Below are 23,955 nucleotides of genomic sequence, written 5' to 3' on the forward strand. Positions count from 1 at the left end.
TATCACTGTTATCTTAAAAAATTGTTTGAAATATGCTTTAAAGTTATAATGTTCTGTCTTTTTTTTTAATCAGTGTACTCTGATCTATCCGCTTGTAGGCATACTCCACAGCGGCTTTTATAGTGTGGTTTTTCGGCATATTGTCATGTCTGGCTGAAAAAAGTTCCTATATGATGCGCTTGCCAAGCTGTTCAGCCATTCAGTCGAATTTATGTTTTCAGTTCTTCGAGGCACTTCAAACTTTTTATTCCAGCAAGAAAAAATGGGTCAAAGGGTCCATTCTGAGTTTTGCATTAAGGTTCATTTCATATAAGCAGGTTTTCAATTCACGTGTTTCAGTTTTAATCGGTCATTACACACCCAGTGAAGAATGAATCGCGGCCGTGAGGGACTCGGTACTACATTTTTGACCCAAGGATTTCGCAGCTGAAGACATGGTGGTTGCCCGCGGAAATGCAGTGGAAAAAAAACTTGTGAAATTCGGCACATTTAAGTCGGGGAAGTCATAGGCTTTTAGAGCTTTTGGTTATGAGGACAGCTACTTTACAAGGCTTACTGAAGGATGGAAATGATCCAGTTCCTACACTACCAACCAAAGGATTAGTTTTTGTGGTATAAAAAATTACCGTTTTGCTTTTCAGCGTAGGTTTACGTCCTGTAACAAACGTGCAAGAAATCGTCCATTGTGTGGGGTCAACTTTTACAGAGAGTGCAGTTTTTTTAGCTGTTTAAATCACCTTTTTATTCAGTAGAAAAAGAGCCAGCAAAAGGGAAAACAAAAACAACAACAACAAGAGAAACAATAGGAAGCTATTTCTCTTCTCCTTTCATTTATATTGTGTAGTATTTTTTTTTCTCTTTGCCGATGGGTTTTATTCTTTTGTACTTTGAAAAGCCGGTCAGCAAGTGTGAAAACAGGAAGTGTCGTGTCTCAGTAGTCAATAGTATAATTTCTTAATAGTTTAGTCCATAAAAAGTCGCCGAAACGTAGCTACACTAGAAATTGATTAAGACTGAAACAAACTGCATCACGGTCCTTTTTTCTTTTAACTGGAGAAAAAAGGTTGTTTTGGGAATACTATTTCATAACGGTCAAGATATCATGCCTGAATTTAATTTAGTTTAGGAAATATGTGGATTAGGCCTGAGGGCACGTTTCGGCAGTTAGTTAAATTCCCTGCGGTCCCGTGAAGGAATCGCTTCCGTCGATATTCTGGTGTTTTGCTTCCGAGAGTTTATTTGTGGAATTCTTTATTTATCTCAAAGTCAATAAAAAGAGCCGACCTCTTTTCATAAACATCCGAAGGAGCTGACATGGAAACTTAACCAGTGATACAAAAAACAAATTATGTTTCCCAAAGTTCTCCGGTGCTCGACAGAGAAGACTTAAGGCAATCATTGTATTTATAGACCATGAGTAGTCTCCATTTTTCCTCAGGACTACTCGTAGTCTATGGTATTTACACATGAACCAGTTGTTTAGTTTGACTACTGTTCACAAGTGTACGATTATATTGAGATTGTTTCCGTGATGAGTTGTTTGATCTTAACAAGAATAAAATTGTTTTTCAAGAAGTGTTCAGATGTTTTGATACGCGTTAAGCCTTTTGCTATACTCTATGTTTTTCCGTGTTCGGTGAGAGGATTATCTTTCTGAAGGCGAAATTTGTCCACGTCCTATGAATTGAAAGTATTTCAGGTCAGTGATCGCGAAGAAGAAACAAAGACTTCCTCAAACGGCTGCAACGGCTCGTTCCTCAGAACAGCTAAGAGTCAGTAATTTCATGTCTTTGAACATATTTCCGGATCTAATTGGCTATAATTATCAACTAAAGGTTCAATCATTTTTCTTGGTCACTTAGCATGTTGAAAACTGTGCAGCAGAAAAAATATGTGTGTGGCCTCAGTGGCCGAGTCATTCGATCATTACCTTATTAACAAGAACATAGTGAAGATTGACATAAACATTGCGTGCCTTGTTACAAACACTGTTGTCTCCATGAAAACATTTTATCAGCCACAACGACAAAAAGTTGAAGAATGTGTAAACACTTATAACTGACTACTAGAAGAGCTTTGTTTACGGCCAGTGATATAAGCTATGCTAAACTGAACATATCCTTCAGTTGGTAAATCAGATCAATTCTGTTATCGATCACGATTCCTTGAAGAGAATTATGCCATTCCAATCTTTTTATGAAAGATCCTTTAATGAGAAAAAAAAACCTGGTGGTATGATCGAATACGTGCCGCGCCCAAGGAGAAAAATAACCCACTGAAATAATCAGTATAAATGTGAAAAAAAGAAGAAGCGACGGTTAAAACGAAATTTCATGAAATGGAATTTATTTTGTTTGGCTCATTTTATAAGAACAAACAATCCTAAAAATGACACACTAACCACAATTATGAAAAAGGAACCTACTCTGACTCTTAACATGAGTAATGTGTCAAGAATGCAACCTTCCCCTCCCATCCCGACACGCAATCACTACCCTACGCCTCCAAAGGAAATGGGATCCGCGGATTTTAGTCACGTTACGCAAGACTGTCGCCGCCTCAAAAAATTCCACGACATTTTAAGTCTTTTAATTTTGAAGTCGTTTACTCCTTGAAATAGACCTCTTCGGAAAAAATTTGTGGAAAAAGGTTAAGGGTTCTATCATGGATAAAACTTGTTGCCGGCCTGCATGTAATTAAAATGTTGTTTTCAAATTATCGGAAACGTTCTTTTTTATGATTATTTTGACCTTGTGTTATCGGGAAAATTACGAAGGCGAGATAGATAACAAGTGACAAATCTTGTGTGCATTACAAGGATTTCCACTCGAATACTTATGATTGTCACGAAAACCGAACGATTGTATCGAGAAGGTGACATTCAGCGTTGGGGGAAAGTGAATGGAAGCTGTCGATAAGTGTAGAAAAATTCACATCGATTTTCATCCGTCTGAGAAATTCAGCGCGAAGCGGTATTCGAAAACATCAGAATTGAAAATTGTCAGTTTCTAATCCGATTTAATACTATTATTATAATCGAAGACAATTAAGCTTGATAAAAAGGAAACAGATTTTAAAAAAAGAGAGAAAGAGAAAGGACATTTAATAGTGTGTTGATCATGATTAGTCAAAGCAATTTTAGGTCATGTTTAGGTGGTAAGAGTACCAAATTTCTTTTATTCTTCTATCCTTCCTAAATCTTACATCTTTTCTATTATTTGATAGGTATCTTTATTTACTGTTTTCTTTCATTCATTTAATTCACAGCGTAGAAGGATATATTATTAATAATTATTCGTTTGCTTTTACAATAAACAAATGAATCGATCATCAATTCTTGAAGAACTGCAAATCGAGTTTCTTCTTTCCGGAAATCTCACTTCAAGAAAATAGTCTAAAGAAAAATCCTTCAAAAAGATGGAAAGTTGCCATTTTTATAACTTGTATAATGTGATGATGGGATAATCAGTGCATTCAGCGTATAAGTTTTGAAAAAAAAAAGTTTCTTTCCTGCAAGCTTTCACTAGATAACAAATACCAAATCTCACGTCATTACATGTATTATTAGACATATGGTCAACGGAAGCGAATACCATTCATTCCGTTTCCCTGCATGCGTGTAGAAGTACAACACGTGTTAAATGATTCGTCATATTTCTTCGTTGTAATCCCATTTGTATCGTTTGAGACTTCACACACATTCAGAGTTATTTAGCTTAATCTGCAGGCATGTTAATAATGTAAGAACGTCTTGACTTGTACCCAGAGGGCATACCGGCGAATAAACACCTTATGCTTGAGTACTAAGTTTTAGCTTCTGGTCATGCACAGCGACAGCCTCTTGAAAGTCTTGAAATCTACTTAGAGCTTCTTATCATCTCAGTATTCTTCTTTAGGTAGTTGCTGTCATTTAAACTAGCATAAAGGCGCCACCTTTAGCATCGTGCGCACGACCGCAAATCTAGCTAAAACTCATAACCTCTTCTCGGATGCGGTGGAAAACAAATTCTACACTTTAGACACTGTTTAGTAAAATCTTGCATACCTTTGCAGTGCTAGATGATTTGGTGCCTCCGTGTCTCGCAAACGAACAGTCTATACCAGCCATGAATTACGAATGGATTTTTGGTGTAAGGGCTCGTGTAAGGACCCTTACACCCGTACAGCAGTTTCAGATTATAATGCGAGCTATAATGTGACGCTTTACTCTTTTTTTTATCAACGCAATAATGACAATAGACAAAATGGCGTACGTAACCCGTTTGTGGAAGGAGCCCATGACTTCTTGAAGGCTCATGGCTGTTGTCATGGCAACAGCATTATTGGTTTAATATGGTTTATTAGCCAAGAAGGGTGAACAGGATATTTTGCGCGAAATGCACAACAACCATACGGCAATATATTTTTAAGTGCAAAAAGCAAGTTGTTTTTAGCCTTTTATGACTTTTTTTTTTCCGCGCTTGCTTTGATACAAAAATGCAAATCGCTTACGTTGCCCATAAGGCACCTGCCATACCAAACACAGTTTCCCCTATTTACTATTGGCTCTTTTAAGCGATTTGGAGAGGCTGTATACTTTTGAAAGGATAGCATAGAGCACTTACAGCCTTACAGCCTTACAGCCTTACGCCCTTACACCCTTACACGCTTACAGCCCTTACAGCCTTACAGCCTTTACACCCTTACGCCCTTATTGCAAAAGCGCGTAGGCCTTTCCCGATTACGCTCGTAAAATCCTAAAAAAGTGCTGGCAAAAATGGCTAAAAAGTGCTCAAAAAGTGCTCAAAATCTCGAAATAGTGCTCAAAAAGTGCTAAAAGTTGTGAACAGTTACCTCTAAGCTTTTCGTAAATATGTCAATTTTTACTGAAGTAATTAACAATCTATTTTGCGAGTGTTATTCGACAGGTTGTTACGAAAGGTTGATAGAATATAGAACAATAATATTTTTAAAAAACTAAAGCCGGTTACGAATTGTAAATAAATTCAGCAGTGCTAGCATCAGATGATTTAGAAATTTGAGATGACACACGCATGATACATCAGCCAATCAGAAACTTCTGTACTCACGCTCAGTGAGGATTCACGTGCCTTTCCATGACAACGGTCTTTTATTCTTGACAACATCATTAGTTATTCAAATTTATGACCTGGAACACGATTCTCGTTGCGAGCGACACACAGTTTTGGCTTTAAAATTTTTTAGAAGACATATGTTGCTCGAAATTTGCTCGAAATGTGAAATATTGCTCAAATGTTGCCCAAAGTGCGGAAAAGTGCTTAAGGGTGCTCAAAATGCAAAATAGTGCTCCAAACTCAAAAAAGTGCTCAAAAGGTGCTCAGCGCAATCGGGAAAGGCCTAAAAGCGCGCCACAATAAAAATTGAAAGAGGACGAAGTGCTTGTAATGCCGGACTTCTCTTGTGATTATTTGCGCTGTATTTTTCCGAGGGAGAAGGAGTTTTATTCAGCAAATGAGGCTTATGTCCTTTCAAATGAGGAAGGTGCCACGAAATCTTTTAATTCTGTCAATCCAACAACGAAACCGGGGGGGGGGAATGGGTATTTTTTGGGTGGGTATGTGCCGCCCGGGACTCCAAATTGGCACCCCGTTCAAAAAAAAAATCCCCTACAATTGATACCCCTTTCTTGAAATAGGCCAATTTTTTATACCCCGTTCTAGAATTCGCCCTAAAACTGATACCCCGTTCTAGAAATGGGCCAATTTTTTATACTCCGTTCTAGAAAGTTTGTAAAGTAAAATAGCCCTGTTTTTTTAAAAGATATTTATTTATTTGTTCGATTTATACACCAAATAAATGCTTCTTCATAATCAGCAACAATTTTAAGCAGAAGATAAAGCCGTGATCCACAATTTTTTACACCCCGTTCTAGAAAACGCCTCTGAAATGGATACCCCGTTCTAAATATCAGGAGCTTCAAAATCACGACCCCGTTGGGCGACACATACCCGTATGGGTAATGTATGGGAGTACCCCCCCCCCCCCCCCGGGCAACGAAACAAAATTCAGTGCCATAACTGGGATAAGCGCAAGACTATGTGGGTTTATCCAAGACCACAATTCTGGTTTAAGGACCTGCAGGGGCCCGTTTCTCGAAAGTCCCGATAATTAACGGGCCCGGTAAGCGGTCTCCGTTTACATTAAAGATCGAAGTTTCAATAGTTTTGATCTAACATGATAAAACTATCAGACAAAATGGGGTAGTCTGCTAGCCAGGACCTGCTCTCTTATTCTTTATATTTCGATTTGAAGATTTGATTTCGGGCCCGAAAAGTTACCGGGACTTTCGAGAAACGGGCCCCAGGCCGAAGAAATTGAGAATCCAATGGGGTCGGTGGGATTGTAAATCGAAAGAAATAACTGTTGGAATTCTCTCCCATGTTGAATTTCTCAAGCTCAACAAAGAGGTAAGAGTCTGGAAAATAATCATCGCGGCCATGTTGGTGGACAGAACAATAGAGAAAAAGTCTTTTGGGAATTTGACTCTATTGTTATGCAAAATACGAGCCATAATTTTCTATTGTTTTGTACACCAACATGGCCGTCTCATCACGTGACTGAAAACCATCTCGCGAGGTAGTATAACTTTGCGTGAGTTTCCGCTCGTAAAGGCGAGAAAATCCCTTGTTTTCGCTTGTGAAAACGGCTTGCATTTTTTAACTAGCTAAAACCAAGACGAGGTGTTTTCACTGTATTTCCGGACTTTTCCGGCTTTATCTAGTTAAAATTGTCCTAGTGAAAAATATATACAATATACAATATTTATAGAGCGCTAATTCCCAATGGTCCAACACAGCCAATAACAATTTAAAAGATGGAAACAACTTAAAGTAAATGTTCGAAAACACAATTTATTCTCAAGTAATAATTATAGATCCTGATATGGTGATATCACCATCAACAGCCAGTGCTATGTATTGTATTGTACAAGTACAAAACTGAGATACGAAAAAACGCAGCCCTTTAATTTATGTTTATTTAAATAACCCCACCGATAACATTATACTTTTGGGTACATTATTATATACCTATTACTTACAGTATTCATCACTAGAGAGAAAATTTTGAAGAGTAATTTCCAAACTGGAAGTACTCGACACTTTGTTTTGGAAAAGGTTCAATATCTTAAGAGAGGAAGTCCTCATGCATCCTTCTATAAAATATTCTCAATGTTGAGGCTTTCGTGCAAAAAAATAAATTTAAAGTACTGAACGATAAAAATGCCATCTCATTAGGTTCAAAAGTAGCTTCTGATTATAAACCTAATAGAAAAGTTTAATCGAATAGTAATAAAAATGCCGAGATAGTAATTAGACTGTTCACAGTCCCCTATTTTTTCGTGAGATCGTCGAGATATAGCGCGTCTTACCGTTAATGGCGGCCATCTTGGTTTTCAAATGTACCGAGGGGGCGGACGCCCCCGCCCCTAAGAAGTTTTGACACTCATGCAAGATGGCAGCCCGTAGCGCAAAAGGTGGATCTTGACGATCTGACGGAAAAACAGAGGACTGTGAACAGTTTAGATAGCAATTTGGGATAAGTGGTCGGAGATGGAGGTTAGAAGAAAGGCAAATAACAAAATAGAAGAGGGGTGACATAAGACGTCGGTCAAAAAAAAAAAAAAATTAAGAAGAACTCCGTTTCGTTAAACTTGTTTGGTGGCCCGTTACTATAAAACTTTCAGACTTTAAGCTAGATTTACACAGGGTCGTTGATTTGCGAATTTAGTCGATTAGTTTTCTGGCGTTCTCCATGCCACCGGCCGGCCGCAGTCCTCTATGCTCGAAGTTCCTTCAGTGTGTTTCTGTGTTAAACGTGGCAATCTGTTATTGACAGTTGGCGTTGTCGTTGACGAACATTCCAGTGAAGGCATTCAGCAAGACTCTTAAACCAATCTGCCATCTGATTCTCGCTATTTACACATGGCACGGGGTATATGGACGTTGTAATTTGAATACTACAAGAATAAGCATCAACAAAAAAACATTACAATATGCTTAGCTTTTTTTCTGTCCACTTATTCTTTGATATAACATGATTTTCGCAAAACTAGCGTTCCTTCAAAGCAAAGGTATCAGGGTGTTTAAAGTTGTAAAGTTTTTCGTCTTCAGTTGAAGGTTGATATATCAGATAAACTTAGATGGAAAACTAGGCTTCACAAAATTATTCATTCCTCTAACGACTTCACCGCTCGTTTGCCCGTTCGCCAATAAAACCTCCAGGTACGTAGGCGACAGATTGGGCTCTTCATAAAATTCGCCTCTGTATCTACTCGTATACTTTTTTGATCTTGCAAATATCTTCTGACTGGCAGGATTATCAAATGCCCGCCAACCATTAATTTCTAACAGCTGCCTAAATTGACCAAAACAATAAGAAAGTCTTACCTATCTCCCACTTTTAGCTCTTGACGGTTTCTACCATCAAATGAAGTCCAGGCTGAACTTCTGCTCTCAGGACTCGGTACAATCTGTAAGAGACAGTTAATGAAAAATTCTCATTGTCCACCCTGGGCAAGTCGACTGGTCATGGTGGTGAAGCTTGTGTGCTTCAAGATCTATGCCTGCCGGGTTTAGGCGGTCGGTTTACCCCCTAAAAGTCCACCCATGCATGCCGGATTGGTGGAGGCCATACTGGGGCCAGTCCCCGGTGAAGCCTGCGTGTCTGAAGACCTATGCCAGTGGAGTGTTACTCCTGGCAGGTCCACCCAAGCTGGATTGGTCGAGGGTGACAGGCCATACTGGGGACAGTCCCTGGTGAAGCCTGCGTGTCTGAAGACCTATGCCAGTGGAGTGTTACTCCTGGCAGGTCCACCCAAGCTGGATTGGTCGAGGGTGACAGGCCATACTGGGGACAGTCCCTGGTGAAGCCTGCGTGTCTGAAGACCTATGCCAGTGGAGTGTTACTCCTGGCAGGTCCACCCAAGCTGGATTGGTCGAGGGTGACAGGCCATACTGGGGACAGTCCCTGGTGAAGCCTGCGTGTCTGAAGACCTATGCCAGTGGAGTGTTACTCCTGGCAGGTCCACCCAAGCTGGATTGGTCGAGGGTGACAGGCCATACTGGGGACAGTCCCTGGTAAAGCCTGCGTGTCTGAAGACCTATGCCAGTGGAGTGTTACTCCTGGCAGGTCCACCCAAGCTGGATTGGTCGAGGGTGACAGGCCATACTGGGGACAGTCCCTGGTGAAGCCTGCGTGTCTGAAGACCTATGCTAGTGGAGTGTTACTCCTGGCAGATCCACCCAAGCTGGATTGGTCGAGGGTGACAGGCCATACTGGGGACAGTCCCTGGTGAAGCCTGTCTGTCTGAAGACCTATGCCAGTGGAGTGTTACCCCTGACAGGTCCACCCAAGCTGGATTGGTCGAGGGTGACAGGCCAGACTGGAGCCGGGACAGTCGCTGGTGAAGCCTGTGAGTCTGAAGACCCATGTCAATGGAGTGTTACCCGTGGAAGGTCCACCCAATCTGGATTGGTCCAGGTTGAGGGTTTGGCATGGGACCAACCAACCCTAGCCTCCATCCTTTTCCACCGGGACAGAGCCCGTTGGAGAACAAGGATTTCGCTTTAGAAGAAGAATTTGATAATACAAGTAGATGAAGTTGCATGAAAGTTAACCTCAATCTCAAAAGTAAAAAAAAAAGATTGAAATGAACGGCATTACCTTTAATTCGACTCCTGCAGGAAGAATGATGGGTCTGAATGAGAGAGAATGGGGACAAACAGGGGTTACTAGGATAGCGGCCACACTGGGATGAACCATTGATGCTCCAGCAGCTACCGCATATGCTGTGCTACCAGTTGGTGTGGATACGATTAACCCTAGAAAAGACAATAGTAACGCAACGTCACGCAACTTACGGTAACACCACTACAGGGAAGATTAGGAAGATTAGGAATAAAGAATACTGCAGCCATAAACTGTTTCAGGAAGGTAGCAACAACGCAAATAGGTAAATCAGGTTTTAAGAAAACAGGAGCCTTTTTATTCTTCGATGTCACAAATTAAAAAGGGCCTGCATGCTTAACTCCCCAGAGTTGCGCATGAAGTAGCTCACGATGTTGCCTGCCTCACAGTTAAGTCATATTTGGGAAATTCAATTATTGTTTTCTTCCTCTCTCACACATGAATACATCTTTCTCATTCTTAGCCTAGCAGTTTCAATCATATCGCTACTTTGGGCGTTGCAACAACGTATGGCGACCAACAACGAGTTTCAGTAAAACATTGCACAACTGGCTTCGATTTCGGACAGTTTTAGTGTCGTTTCTGAACGTAAAAGAGATCTTAATTCAGATTTTTCCAGTTTAGCACCAATTCAACACTAACGCAACCTTCTTCCCAGGGCGAGGGAAGAGCCCTTGGGACAAGGTTGACACTAAAGAGCACAAAGTTATTTAAATGATAGTAAGACAGGGGAAAGTTATTACCGTCATTTGGGAGTCAAAACGAGCTACGGTTTTAAGAAATCGAATAAAAGTCTTGAGTTTTTTTTTAAGTGTACATGTCCATACTTTCTTTCTTACTAAGCTAGATAGCAATAATTACCGTCTCCTTGTACAGATGTGACGTGATGATCATTGCAATATATATCCAAGTTTGTAAGATAGGACGAAGGACCCCGGTCAACAACCACCTCATTCAAAACCTACAGAACAAGATATCCAACAGTTTCATGGGTGAAAATAATCAGTTGAAATGTGTATGATCCAGGGACACATCTTGCGAGCGGAGGAGGGGTTTTCCCCCTTGCATGCCCCTGCATCCACCTTCCCCTTCTGACCACCAAAACCTATTCTTTACCTCAAACACAAACTTGTATCTGACCTGAACCACAATACAAATCTTACATACGCTAGATTCGCGCCTGTAATTCTGTGATCCTGTATGAAACGTCCAATGGCAAGAATTAAGTTTCACACTCCTTCACATACAGTACCTTTCAATAGGTATAACTTGTAGGGGTGTAGGCGCAAGAGAGCAGTGGGGAGGACTCTGCGAGGAAATCTACTGTAACATAGTGCAATCTCGTTCCCAGGGCTCTTCCCTTAGAAAGTGGGAGGGTCTTTTCCCGCCACTCTCATTCTCTATGGGAAAAGAACTGGGTATGAGGTTGAGCATGGGGAAGAGTAGCCTGCGCCGAAGACAAAATTAATCTCTGGTTAAGTCCGTCTGCGAAACAGCGCCGAAATCCTTGTTCTGGGTCCCCACCTGTGTATCAGGATTTGAGTACACGTCATGATTGGCCTGTTAAAAACGCCATTGTCGATTTCTCAATCAAAATGGAAGGGAATTCGAAAGCATTTCCGATAATTCGTTGAGTCCGTTGTGGGCCCAGAGCAAGGATACCGGCGCTGCTTTACAGAAAGTAATAACAGAAGTTAAATTACGTCTGCGACGCAGGCTAGGGGAAGAGGGGAAGTAATTTAAGATGCCAACTTCTTCCTTACTAATTCGTTGGTCACTAAAACCCACCAAGTAGCGTGACTTCCCGGTTTTGGCCTCATCTCCCTTGTCACGCTTGGTAAAGTCACACTGTAGTCTACTCCTTAACGTTAAGCCAGCATGACCTACAAAATATGCAACATACACAGTTAGCAAAAGGCAGTTGACGTTTTACAGGTGGATATGTTGCAGAGCTCCGTCGTAGTGCTGATCGACAAATCTAGCTAATTTCAAAATCCCCAGAGGCTTCAAACACAGAAAAGAAGGAAGTACGCTAACAATTGCGGGTAAACAGGGGTTCATCAATTTCTCTATCGTTTCTATGCTCATATATATTTTGAAATTCTTATTACATGGATTGAACTTACCCGTTAAAACGTCGGTAATTTTCTCGCGGAAATCTCTAAATCTGAAGGATGTCAGGAATCCTAGGGAGCCGAGATGAAATGCCATAACAGGAGGGCAGCTACACTGTTGTGAGAGAAAGAGAATTAGAGGGATGACGAGTTACCTCAAACGGGTCAAGGAAGAGCAATATCTATGAGGAGTTCTTATACACTTCTTTTCAAGTGTATCAGAAAAAAAGCTATGACACATGACCCTAAGGCGATAAATACATTAGCCCGAGTACAGCCGCCCTCAACCCCTTGGGTAGAAGATGGGACTTCTGTACTCGGGTCACAGCTACATTCTTTACAATAAAGGGAAACAGCATGGATTTTGCAGAAGTGAAGGACCCTCTCTCCCGAACGCGCATCGGCTTTTCCTTGATTCCCGCACACCCAACCCCCCCCCTCCTTTTGTGTAGCACACCAAAAGCTTTATAATAATTGCTAACAAATTTTAGAACCAGCAAATCTCAATGCTTCCAAGTAATACTCGCGAAAGGAAAATGCACTGTGATACTGAACTAAGATGAATTGGCATCTCCCACCTCAGGTATCCAACACGCCATGTCTCTGAAGGCACAATAATAGAGACCTTTAGATTCTAAGACGAGTACGACAACGAGTACGAGATTTTCTCAGTGGTAAGTAGTGCACGCGCGTGAACCAGCGTCATTTTGGCGGGAAAACGTGGTAGCCGTCGTCACTATACCACGAGTTTTAGCGAGAATGTCGAAATGGCGGAAAGAAGTTATCAAATGTTTGAAGTTTTATCATTTTGCGATCGGGAGAGGGTGTAACCTCCTCTACTAAAGGTAACAGCACTAACTTTTCTCGTGAAAAAATGGTAAAATGAGGCTTTTCAGCGAGTCAATATTTTCAGAATACGCGAAAAAACTTAACGTCAAATTTCGTACTCGCAGTCGTCCTAAAGGTCTCTATTGAAGATATGATTTATTATTATTATTGTTTTAGTTTTAGTGAGGGGAGTGCACACCACGCAATCTGATTACATATCATTAACTTTTCTTACCTGAAATAATGAGGAAGCGTGTAAAAGTGTGCCGTCACCTCCCATACAAATGATGAAGTCGATTTTGTCATCAAGCTGGTCACCTTGAAGGAATCAAAAGAGTAGGAGTTTCAGGAAGAAAAAGCACTGCAACTTACACACACGCGTGACAGGCAGAAGCATTTCTCAGTATAACTCAACAATTTTTTTTTTTACAACACTTTTTCTTTATTACGCAGTAAAAGTGTATTGGGCAAATCCTACTGGCATTGCGCTATGAGAAACTAAAACCTTTTAGTGGGTCGCCCATTAAAATGAAAGATTGCAGGGTTTAGGTTCTCTATGTTCCTTCATTTCGCGCCCAAAGCCATTTTATTTTACTCGCTGATTTTTTCTAAACCGAAAATGGCGCTGGAGAATAATGAATCTACCAAATAGCTCAACCTAACTCCGGGAACTGAGATTGCGCGTTATCTGTTTGATTACAACCTTATCACAAGTACTAGTAATTATAATTCACCTTCTTTGAAAATACAAAGTTTTGATCTGACAGCTGAAAATTTTTCATCCTGTGAAACTAAGGGGTCTTCAACGGCTGTTGCTTCAGCAAAAATCATCATTCTTTTCTCCTGTGATAAATGAAGAAATAATAAATAAATAACTACATAAATAATTTGATCAACCACATTTGACCAAAATATTTTCATGACGAAACAATTTTCATGAAATACTGACTCTTTTCATGTAATACTGACTGGAAAGAATGGGTATACAAGGAAGTCAGAAGGACATTAATTAGGATGATTGAGGAAATATAGTTTGGAAAGGCAAATGTGAACGCGAAAGCTAGCGAAAATACCAAGCGCGACTTCCGGTGCTGAATTTGCCGCCCTATCGTTGGTCAATTCGATGTGTTGTCGTCACCACTGCCATGTTGCCTTTGCTACTAAAGTCTTTGCCATAACTGGTCGTTTCTTGGTGAAGCGGAGAGAGCAGGTACAAAACTCGGACCGGATAGACTCATTTACACTGAGGGAAAAGGTTGGGAACTAATGTCTGGTAAGTATGTAAATGAGGTGATCCGGTCCGAACCTGCCTTGGCGGAAAGTCTATATGAAATAAATTATATTTGGATGAACTGTGGATGAAGACATGAAAGTGAACATGATCCTCGTTGAGTTGTTCATTCTACTGCGAGGATCATGTGCACTTTTATGTTCAGTTCAGAATATGAGTCATTTCATATATTTCAATTCATGTCATATCCACCATCGGGCATATTACGAACTCACAATGGCCTGCTCTCCAGTTGGTTTGAATAGAGCATTGCATCTGGTCATCGCAAAGGTCAGGGTTCCATTCCCTAATGCCTAGATTTTTCAGTTTTTTTTTTCAAGTTCTTTTAGGTGGTTCATTTTAATGCGAGGATCATGTTCACTTTCTTGGAAAGTCTATTGTTAGGGTAAACAAAAGCGTCGTGATGCGGCTATAGTTTAGTGGATTTTTAAAACTTTTGTATTATATCAGATGACGATCGCACCATTGGCAACTCCAGCAACGGATGGTTGCTGAGTGACTTGTCGTTTCTTGGTTTTACGGAAACTCTGTTGTTTGTTAAAAAAGTGTCGTGGTGTGGCTATAGTTCATTGAACCTTTTTTTTTAATACAGCCGAACCTCCACTAACGGCCACTGTTTTTGGCGAACAGTCCATACAGTGACTATTGTTTAAACCACCACGGCCACTTTCTTCTGCCCCAAGGTGGCCGTTGTGGAGAGGTTCAACTGTGCTGTATGTCAGTTGATGATCGCACCATCTAAAACTCCAGCCACAGATGGTTGCTCAATATCAGGAGATATAGCCTGTACACAGACGTTGTTTTATTTTTCTTTTCGTTCTTTTGGAAAACATAGGCGAGCGCGAGAGCGAGGCGATTTATATCTTATCACACGCGCTCGACGGACTTTGAAGAGAAAATAGAGGGTCTGTGAACGGGCTACTGGAGATAGCAAACCAATCAGATTGCTTACAACACCACGATTACTGAGTGTATATTCGTGTATACTGAAGGTCAATGAGGAGGGAGATCATAGACTTACCTCAATTAGCCATTTAGTGAGTTCTTTAAAGCATCTGGTTACTTCAGAGTCCATGACTTTTTTTATTACTAACACATTAAAAGGTTGCTTCTCCCAGTCCAGATAGTGATCTGAGGGATCTGCATAGCTAATGAAAAAGGAAAGTCAACTGATTAGAGAATAAGAGAATTTATAGGGCAGCAACAAAGTCATACTTTTCATGAACAATAGTAAGAATGGTGTTATCCTCAATGTATTCACACCACCAGGCTAAGCGGCCTGCTGCGAAGACCGTTTAAAGCGACACCCACATTTTTCCGAGTGTGATACCTAACAGCACAAAATTACGGATCATATTGACTCGCTGAGTAGCACAACTATGGCTAACAGAATTCTATTATGTCGATTATCTCTTACAGCTTCATCATGGATTGCAGAATTCCTCTACCAAAGAAACCACCGCCACGGTATTATGAATAAGACTGCATCACAGCGGATCGTTAGAATTGCAGACAGAAAATTAAAAAACTGAAGCACCTCAAAGAAGGCTTGAAGTGGACATAAAAATTAACCATCCATGCATCACCGCATTGAAATGGTCAGGTAACAGCCTATTTAAGAATTTTCAATTTGGCGACTTTTTTATCATTTAAATTTTGTTTTCTCAATGGTAACTAATAACAATTGCCACCTGATATTCATTTTATTTTTCCCTTTCTCTTTACTTACCGTTCTTTTGCCGACTTTATAGAAGACAATTACTGTATTGTTGCAAACCTAGAATAGCTCCACTAATTGTGGTTAACATAGTCTTAAATTATTTGATAATTCAATAAACTGTTGATGTTGTTGTTATTGTTTTATATTGCGCAAGAATCAAGCTGGCATAGGTAGCCCTTCAAAATTCTCGTGGGACTAATTTTCCCGCCTTTATCAAGCGCCGGCTGCGTAGGCTTAGGGCAAGTTTAACCAAAATAAAACACAGACGTTATTAAGTCAGTCACCACTTGCCACGTGCCTTGCTGTCGTGGCACAGGGGGCCCATATAATCTGTATGTGTAACCATTAGTATTTTATAGTAAATGATTTAGATTTACCGTTTGCTTCACTTGTAGCCATAAATCGCTAAATATGCACATAGATCGATGCTAAATAAACCCTGTATTAGCTCACTTGCGGTAAACTGTCGCTGTTAACAGCGAACTCAAAATCCTTCAAACTCGCTCAAAATACCACTTCTAAGGCAAAAGATCGACAATTTACCGTAAATAAGGTAATACAGCGTCTATTAAGCATTGATCAACCTACATATTTAGTGATATAACGCTTAAGATGAAGCAAACGGTAAATCTAATGCATTTAATATAAACCTACTAACGGTTACACATACAGCTTGTGTGGTTCCCCCGGGCTTGCGGCTGTTTTCAGTTTCGCGCTCTGATACAGAACGCCTGTTATTCGAGTTTAAGAATTCATGTGCCATTTTCACTTCAGAAAGAATATAACCCTGCTATTATGCGTTTTCATTCTTTCTACTACGCGTTTTACCACGTACAATAAAACAAAATGTTTGTTCCGTGAAAATGAAGCCAGATGTTAATCTCCTCCTGTCTCAGTCTCCGATTAACAGTCTGATTTCAGTTATAAAACAACGAGAAAGCAGACCAAAGTGATTAGAAAATAGAACTTGTAGTGCTCACAAACATTTAGGATAATAAACTCAAACGTCAACCATTCCCTTCACGATTAAAAGAAGTGCCATGCGAATGACATTATGCATTCACTGGAAGTAAGTAGCGCTTATTGGATGGTGATATTCAACACGAAAGTAATTTAGAAACGCATTTTCCGGGTTTACCTCGGTGATGTAGAACCTGCTGAGAGGGTTTCGTTGTTGTGATACTTTGATTCTAGGCACTATCGATTTACGTCACTCGTGAGTGGTCCTAGTTCTTACACTAACGAGGAACCTTTTTTCTAGGGTTAATATCTATAAAATGCCACAAAAATGTTCTCGCTTTTTCATTTTTCCCATAACATGTAATTGTACGTATTTCAATTCATGTGAATGTACAAGCCTGGGGGGAGAAGTATCGGTTTTTTTATATAATTAATTAGTTTGCGCGGACAAGGAAGCAGCAATTGACGTACGTAGACATGGTTGACAAGCTATATTGAGAACTTCACTAAACTATACTGTCTTTTGCGTGATTCTTGAAATTACGTTTGAACGAACTGAAAAGAGAACAAAGGATAATATTGGGGACTCAGGCTTGGTTGTTAATAAATAGTCGACCACAAGACAATAGTGGCAGCAGTCTAAAAAAAAATCGCACACAGTTTCTCGTAGCACTAAATACACATTAAACCTAACATAACTAAAAAGCTCTAGTATACATATCTTACGGCCGGCGCAGGACGAAATAAAAAAGTTGACTGCATGTCGTTTATTTAGTACCATTATTATTATTATTTATTTATTTTTCTGTCACGATATCGCTTAATTTATTAACTTTGAGTATATTTCAATTAGTGCGAATCAGAAACTGGAACGGTGACTTCTGAGCAAGCCTTAACTTAAACAAGAAATGTAAGGGTAAATTCAGATGAACATGCGTATAAAGCCTTCGTATTTGCCCGTTGGTATATTTTATTGCTTTTAAGCTTAAAATCAATAAATTTCTGTCGGAACAAACGCGATGGCTACAAGCGTATATTGCACATAACTCCACTTCCATTATTTTCTGTCATAATTATAGTAGTGCTTGAGTTGATGTTAACTACAGTCAAACTCCGTTAATACGAACACTAAGGGGGCCCGAGGATAGAAAGTGTCCATATTAAGGGGGTGTCCGTATTAAGAGAAAATGAATGGAGTTTCTTTCCCCAGGGACAAAGCAAACTGTCCGTAACAATAAGGTGTCCAAAAAGCGGGATTCGACTGTACAACTATAAAACATGAAATAATAACAATGTATTTACCAATGAGTGCGTGTCTCCTCACACCTTTGATGTTTCATATCTCGTGAGCTTAACTCTAAAAATCCATTGGATTTAATACCAGAATGCTCACAGTTCCATGATTTAAAGTCGGAATTGACGTGTCTCCTCCAACACCTGATTCCAGAATGTTTCTTGCGAAAAGAAGGCAGCAGGCAGCAAAAGTTCGAAGGTGAACCCATAAATGAGAAATAAACGTTCACGGCGCGATCAGTGGTATCAGATTAGCAGTGTGATGCATAACACTTTTGCACTGAGGGCGACTCAACTGGTCACGACAAAAGCTCGAATTCCGCTTGCCTCGCTTTGACAAAGGTTAAAAAAAAATCGGTTGCATAAAAGGGCCAAAATGATGGCGGATATGACGGAGGCCAGGTGCCTTCACCTAATCTTGATCAGTTTTGGGATGATAAGATTCCAGCAGACATTTCTCCTACCGGCATTACCTTTAAATTCAAGAATTGTTTGGCCTGCTCGGTCAGAATTGCATGACTAACTCGAAACAAACCTTAACATATACAAACATTAACCGCACGCACTCATTTCAAATGATCATTCAACTGTGAAGTTGAGTGAACATCTAATAGGAAGTTTCTCCAGACTACTTTCATTTTCTTTCCTTCCGCGTTTCAAGTGGACTAAAATTCGTCAGTATGAGTTTATTTTCACAGTTACTTCTTACCACTAGATTATATTATATAAAAAAATCTCTACTTGAACTGAGGTATGCACGTTAATCATGCAAATTGAGAATAAATTCGTGATCTTCATTGATTTCAATTGAAAAAATACAAATTAGAAAACTTGAGCAAGTTCTGATGACGTCTGCATAATTATTCATCTTGCGGACGCACAGTTGGCATAGGAATTTCTGGACAAAAACTATTTTGAGAGATTGTCTGCCTTGATTCCTGATCACTTTTGTTACGAGAAGTCTACTGGACAGATTCATGCCCTCAAAAAATCAATATTAACCACAGGTAATAAAAACTGTTTTTAGTCTAACAATAGAACATCGATTCAAAGAGTCTATTTAAAATTTGATTGACGCTGATCCAAAGGCATCCTCAAAGAAACGTTGATTGTCACCTTGCATACAAGAGAACATTTCTTTATGAGTATTTAATGTGGACAGGCTATGTGTGATCGTAGCCGCTTTTGCCTCTGGTCATGGAAAGGATTCTCAATCTTGTCTTTAATTGGCTGGCTCAAGACAGATGTCTAATACGGGTAAAAAAGAAGAACGGAATTCACAGGTGTCGAAATGGCAGCGGGGGATTTAGTCAGTTCACAGCTCAACACTCCAGGTAGAAGAATTTCGCAGATAATAAGTGAGAAGCGGCTTCATCAAGTTTTCTGATCTACATTTGTTGTTGTTGTTCGTATTGTTCTAATACTAATGCTAATACTAATACTAATACTAATACTAATACTAATAATACTAATACTAATAATTTATAAATTTACTATAGCGCCTTTTAACATATAAATGATCAAAAGCGCTTCACAGTCATACTAATTAAAATTTAAAATGAATCTATGATACATAAAACAGATAAAAAGTAAAAATGCTGATAAAAATACATAAATAATATAAAATAAAATCTAGTTAAAACTACGTAAAAGCTAATCTAAAAAGTTATGTCTTGACTTGTCTCTTAGAAGCACACAGTGATCCGATATCACGGATATGCGCGAGAAAGCTCTTCTACAGTGTACATGTATGGGCGGGAGCGCAAAACGATCTAGCGCCTAAAGTTGCCAACATACGCTCCTTCGGATCTAAAACAACAGAGTGATGCGATCTTAATGAATATGAACCATGAAGTCCCACAGGGCGAGGCCGATATCACTGGTTCACTTACACGTAACATATAATGACATCAATATTGTTAATGTTGTTTAAAAAATTTCTCTTCAAAACAATCAAGATTAAACAAACTTGTCTCATGCAAAGAACAAATTGACGTAGGGCGTTCTGCCCGTCGGACTCCCTGACAGTGGTAACGGACTCGATACGGTCGACGTGATGACCAACTTATTCGTGTACGTGCGATTGACGTGAGCGCCCCCTGTGAGCCGAGTGGCAGTACGTGAAAATGGCTCTTCGGTTGGGCGAGCTCATTGTCAGTTCTCAAAAGCCGACAATCAGTGAATTAACAATACAACTAAAAAAATGAGTAACGATCTTGAATTCCTTGAGATTTATTTAACGTGCAATATCAAATTCGCCTCATACTGAAGAGAGTGAATGTCAGGGGCTCCAACGCCATTACTTACAATGTAACTGGACGACAATAAATTTTGTACCCGATAAATATTTCATACTTAAAAGGTAAGCTTGTGGAATTGTAAAGGACAAGTGAAAGCCAAAAACTGACTGACTGACTGACTGACTGAATGATTGAATGATTGAACGAGCGAACGAACGAAAGAAAGAACGAATGAATAACTCATTTTATTAGCCTACGGGTAGCCACCCCCCCTCCCTCCCAAAGAAGGAAAACCCCGTTTTTGTTTAGGCTATATTTTCTGTGTATACACTAGTTGTCTCCTGAGATTATAAAGGTGGAGGTAAATAAAGCAGATTGACATTAAGGAGATGATCGCCACAAAGATAAAAAATCTAAATTTCAAACGTCAAAAACGTGCCATTCGTAGCTTAAAATCAAAATCAATAAGAATTGAAACAAATAATGTTTTGTATTATGCAATGTAGCATAATTAGGCATAATGCGAGCCTGTTCCCAACAGTCCGAAGCACGAACTTAACGACTACTTGGAATTGACTCCACTTTTCAGCCATTTTTACTCGGTTAACTAGAACTCGGATAAGTCTAATCCCGGCTGGTCCCTCATATACCGAAAGTTGAAATCGTTAATCATCACACACAGCAATTCTAATAGATCAACTTTGTGATTATTGGGAACAGAGGAACAGTGGGCACACAAGAACAGTAGGCACAAAGGAACAGTGGGCACAGAGGAGCAGTAGGCACAGAGTTCCTCTGTCCCCCCCCCCCCCCCCCCCCTCTTGGTATATGAATGATTAACGATTTCAACTTCCCCCCCTCTTGGTATATGAATGATTAACGATTTCAACTTTCGGTATATGAGGAACAACCCCTAATCCCCAACTAATTCGAACTAAATCTTGTTTCCCTTGATCAGAATTTACCCTAGTAGCTCGAATACTGGTTCTTGCGAATCACCACGGATCGTACCCCATTTGCTCGTAATGTGTAAAAGCTCTCAACCTTGCAGTACAGCAATTTGATTTAAATTTGCGCAAAGAACAGATCAAGGAGTATTTCAGCTATACAGACATCTTTTTAAAATTAAGGAGCGGACAAATTTTGTGTTGCAAATTCTCCACATTTAACATTGAAAGACGTTATTTGTATAATTTGTTCACCATGCAAGATAAATACACCTGTAGTAAGCTCGTTTCTCAACAGAGTTATTTTGTCTTAATTGAAACCAAACCCCAATCATTTGGCTTAATCAAAGAGTCATGATAAACATGTGAAAATACTAAAGATAGTACCAACCAAGAAAGCGAGATACCGTACACATCTTTCTTTACCTTTAACCAATACAAGTTGAAGCCAACACCGCAAACTGAAGATTTTAGTAGTTTGGATGACGCATAAAGTATTTTAAAGCCCCGTGCAAACGGACGCTACATTGTTGGTCAACAACTCCCAGCATTGTTAAATGTTAGATGTTCCGTCCGTTTGCACACCCTGTTGCATATTGCTGCTTGTTGTTGAGAGTTGTTGTGCAAAGTTTGAAACCGGTCAAACTTTTAGCTACGTGCAAACCCACACAACACTCCCAAAATTGTTGGGCCATCAATGTTGGGAGTTGTTGCGTCCGTTTGCACTTAGCTTAGAAATTATTACAACGTACTCGTTTTTCTAAACTTGTGCTCAAGTCTTTCACGCCCAACAATGCTGATGTTGTAAGTAATATGGATGGGCAAGGAATTTAACAATTCCCAACTTCCTTCCAGTCCTTCCACAAACAAACAAACAAGCAACTACAAACAATAATTTTTACAATCAATCATGCAACAGAAATAATTATATTGTCTCAATTTGCTGAAAAATTATGTCAAGCATACCTCACCATAACCCAGGGTCTATTGCTTGTTGTTGGTATCATTTTCTGTTCCGTTGAAATTGGATCAAAACAAATCATGTGATCCGCGAGACTTAAGTTGACATCTTTTTCTTTAAAGAAAACAATATTTACAGTTTCATCAAGGCACATCACTACCTTATTGAATCCAAACAACTACAGTTACAACAGTTATATTTTACAAGAGAAGAAGCAGGGTTGTCATTAAGAGCCGGGGGCTGGGGATTTTCCCCGGCTACTAAGAGAGTGGCCCCCGGCTACTTTCATTGGAAAATAGAAGAAAAAAGAACCAAAAGAAATCCCTAGCCGTTTGATTCCCTGCCTCCTTGTTATATTTACCCGGCAACTTGAAATCTTAGTGACAACCCTGGAAGAAGCCTTAAGGACTACATGTACAACAATTCACTTCTCTCTGATCAATCTCTTAACAAAAGGGAATTGGATCAAGAGTTATACAACTACATCACAACAAATATAACGACCTACCTTTTCCAAAACTAATTTGAATTTACAATGTAAAATCTGATAATTGATAGAAAAGAGTTGCAAAAAAATCCTTTGACACAGATTAAATGAACGTTACAAAGTTTATGTCTACATCATGTAAGAAAATGTAAGGTGATTGAATTTCACTATGAAACTAAAAATAATAATCTTCATCATTGAAAGGATAATTTAACATATGTACAGATACTTGCATAATGAAGATGATTTACCAATAATAATTACATAATAAAGTCTTACATGTTTCTTGTTTTAGAAATACAGTAGGTTAAAGTCAAATTATTGTAGTATCAAACTAAATTTAAAAAAAAAATGGTATTGATGAAAACACAGTAGTATTTTAATAAATTCCTTTAGTTACAGACTATACAAACCACCAAGAATAAAAGCAGACAAAATTGTCAATTTTATGAAACCACGTTTTCAATATCTGATTAGTACCAGAAACCATGCCATTTAAATGTGTTTTTTTGCCAATATTGGGCTCCCTAACTGAAAATTTATAATCAATAGGAGGACATCCATGCAAAGACGAGTACCTCAATGATCTCTCTAGCAAAAAAATATTATAACTGATACTGGAGATAGATTATCTTTTTTCATAAAATTTTTTTGCCATCAAAGTTGCAAAGCTGCTTTTAATTTACGCATTTATCACTGCAACTTAAGGTACATGTACTAATGAAGGAAGATGCTGTATAGAGGAAGGAAGAAGGGTTCTGAAGGCTGCAGGGATATTTCTCAATAAAATGAAATGAATGTTAGGGTCACAGTAGCAGTGTTCTTACCAGACCGCAGCATTGCAGCAAAAACCCTGTTACAAAATGTGCGTACACATACGTACATTTCCTTAAAAATTAATTGGTTATGGCTCCTTTAGAAAACATCCATCGTTATCTAACACTCAGACCTGTGAAAACATTGAGTTAACCGTGTCTAAAAAATTGTGACCCGTTTTTCTCCCTCATGACCTCCTGTTAGCTTCTCTGTGGGTACTGTGGACCCTAGTGTACAAAATCCTAGTAAGAACACTGCAGTAGGTTTCAGTATTGTTTCATATAGCTCTATGGCATACAACCTGTCACCTTTCAGGCGCTTCATTTATCTCATGCCCTGTATTTTGTATGTGCTTGCCATGCATGAGGCTTATTTTGTGCTGCAATTGCAAACTGTACACTTTCCCAAGAACCTTCCAACACCTTCTTTTAAGGCCCTGTTTGTATGAGCAATCCCATTCTTGGAGTGGTTTGGTTTCAATGTCTGCAGGTTATTTGCTTCTTAATTACATGATCCTTGACTAAAGCAAATTAGTCTCTACAGCTGTACATGATTTCATCCTTATCTTCAGCATGTGATGACAGTTCATC

At 39.4% G+C, this 23,955-nt stretch overlaps 1 protein-coding gene across 2 annotated transcripts in view; it reads right to left on the reverse strand.

Annotated features, from left to right (window-relative positions):
* Positions 1 to 6,852: 6,852 nt before the first annotated feature.
* LOC140941367 (NAD kinase-like) overlaps positions 6,853 to 23,955 on the reverse strand; it is an 18,637-nt gene continuing 1,534 nt past the window's right edge. The window contains exons 1-10 of one of the 2 annotated variants that reach the window (XM_073390367.1): positions 17,924 to 18,437; positions 14,963 to 15,089; positions 13,385 to 13,493; positions 12,886 to 12,968; positions 11,835 to 11,937; positions 11,497 to 11,591; positions 10,570 to 10,669; positions 9,685 to 9,842; positions 8,409 to 8,491; positions 6,853 to 7,978 (exon numbers count right to left, since the gene is read on the reverse strand). In XM_073390367.1, coding sequence (XP_073246468.1) covers positions 7,831 to 7,978; positions 8,409 to 8,491; positions 9,685 to 9,842; positions 10,570 to 10,669; positions 11,497 to 11,591; positions 11,835 to 11,937; positions 12,886 to 12,968; positions 13,385 to 13,493; positions 14,963 to 15,089; positions 17,924 to 18,123 — 1,206 coding nt within the window. In that variant the 5' untranslated portion in view covers positions 18,124 to 18,437 and the 3' untranslated portion in view covers positions 6,853 to 7,830. Of the gene's footprint in view, positions 7,979 to 8,408; positions 8,492 to 9,684; positions 9,843 to 10,569; positions 10,670 to 11,496; positions 11,592 to 11,834; positions 11,938 to 12,885; positions 12,969 to 13,384; positions 13,494 to 14,962; positions 15,090 to 17,923; positions 18,438 to 23,955 lie in introns of those variants that run through there. The other variant, XM_073390360.1, reaches the window with a different exon arrangement.

This window comes from Porites lutea, chromosome 1, assembly GCF_958299795.1.
Source record: "Porites lutea chromosome 1, jaPorLute2.1, whole genome shotgun sequence".
Classification (NCBI taxonomy): Eukaryota; Metazoa; Cnidaria; class Anthozoa; order Scleractinia; family Poritidae; genus Porites; species Porites lutea.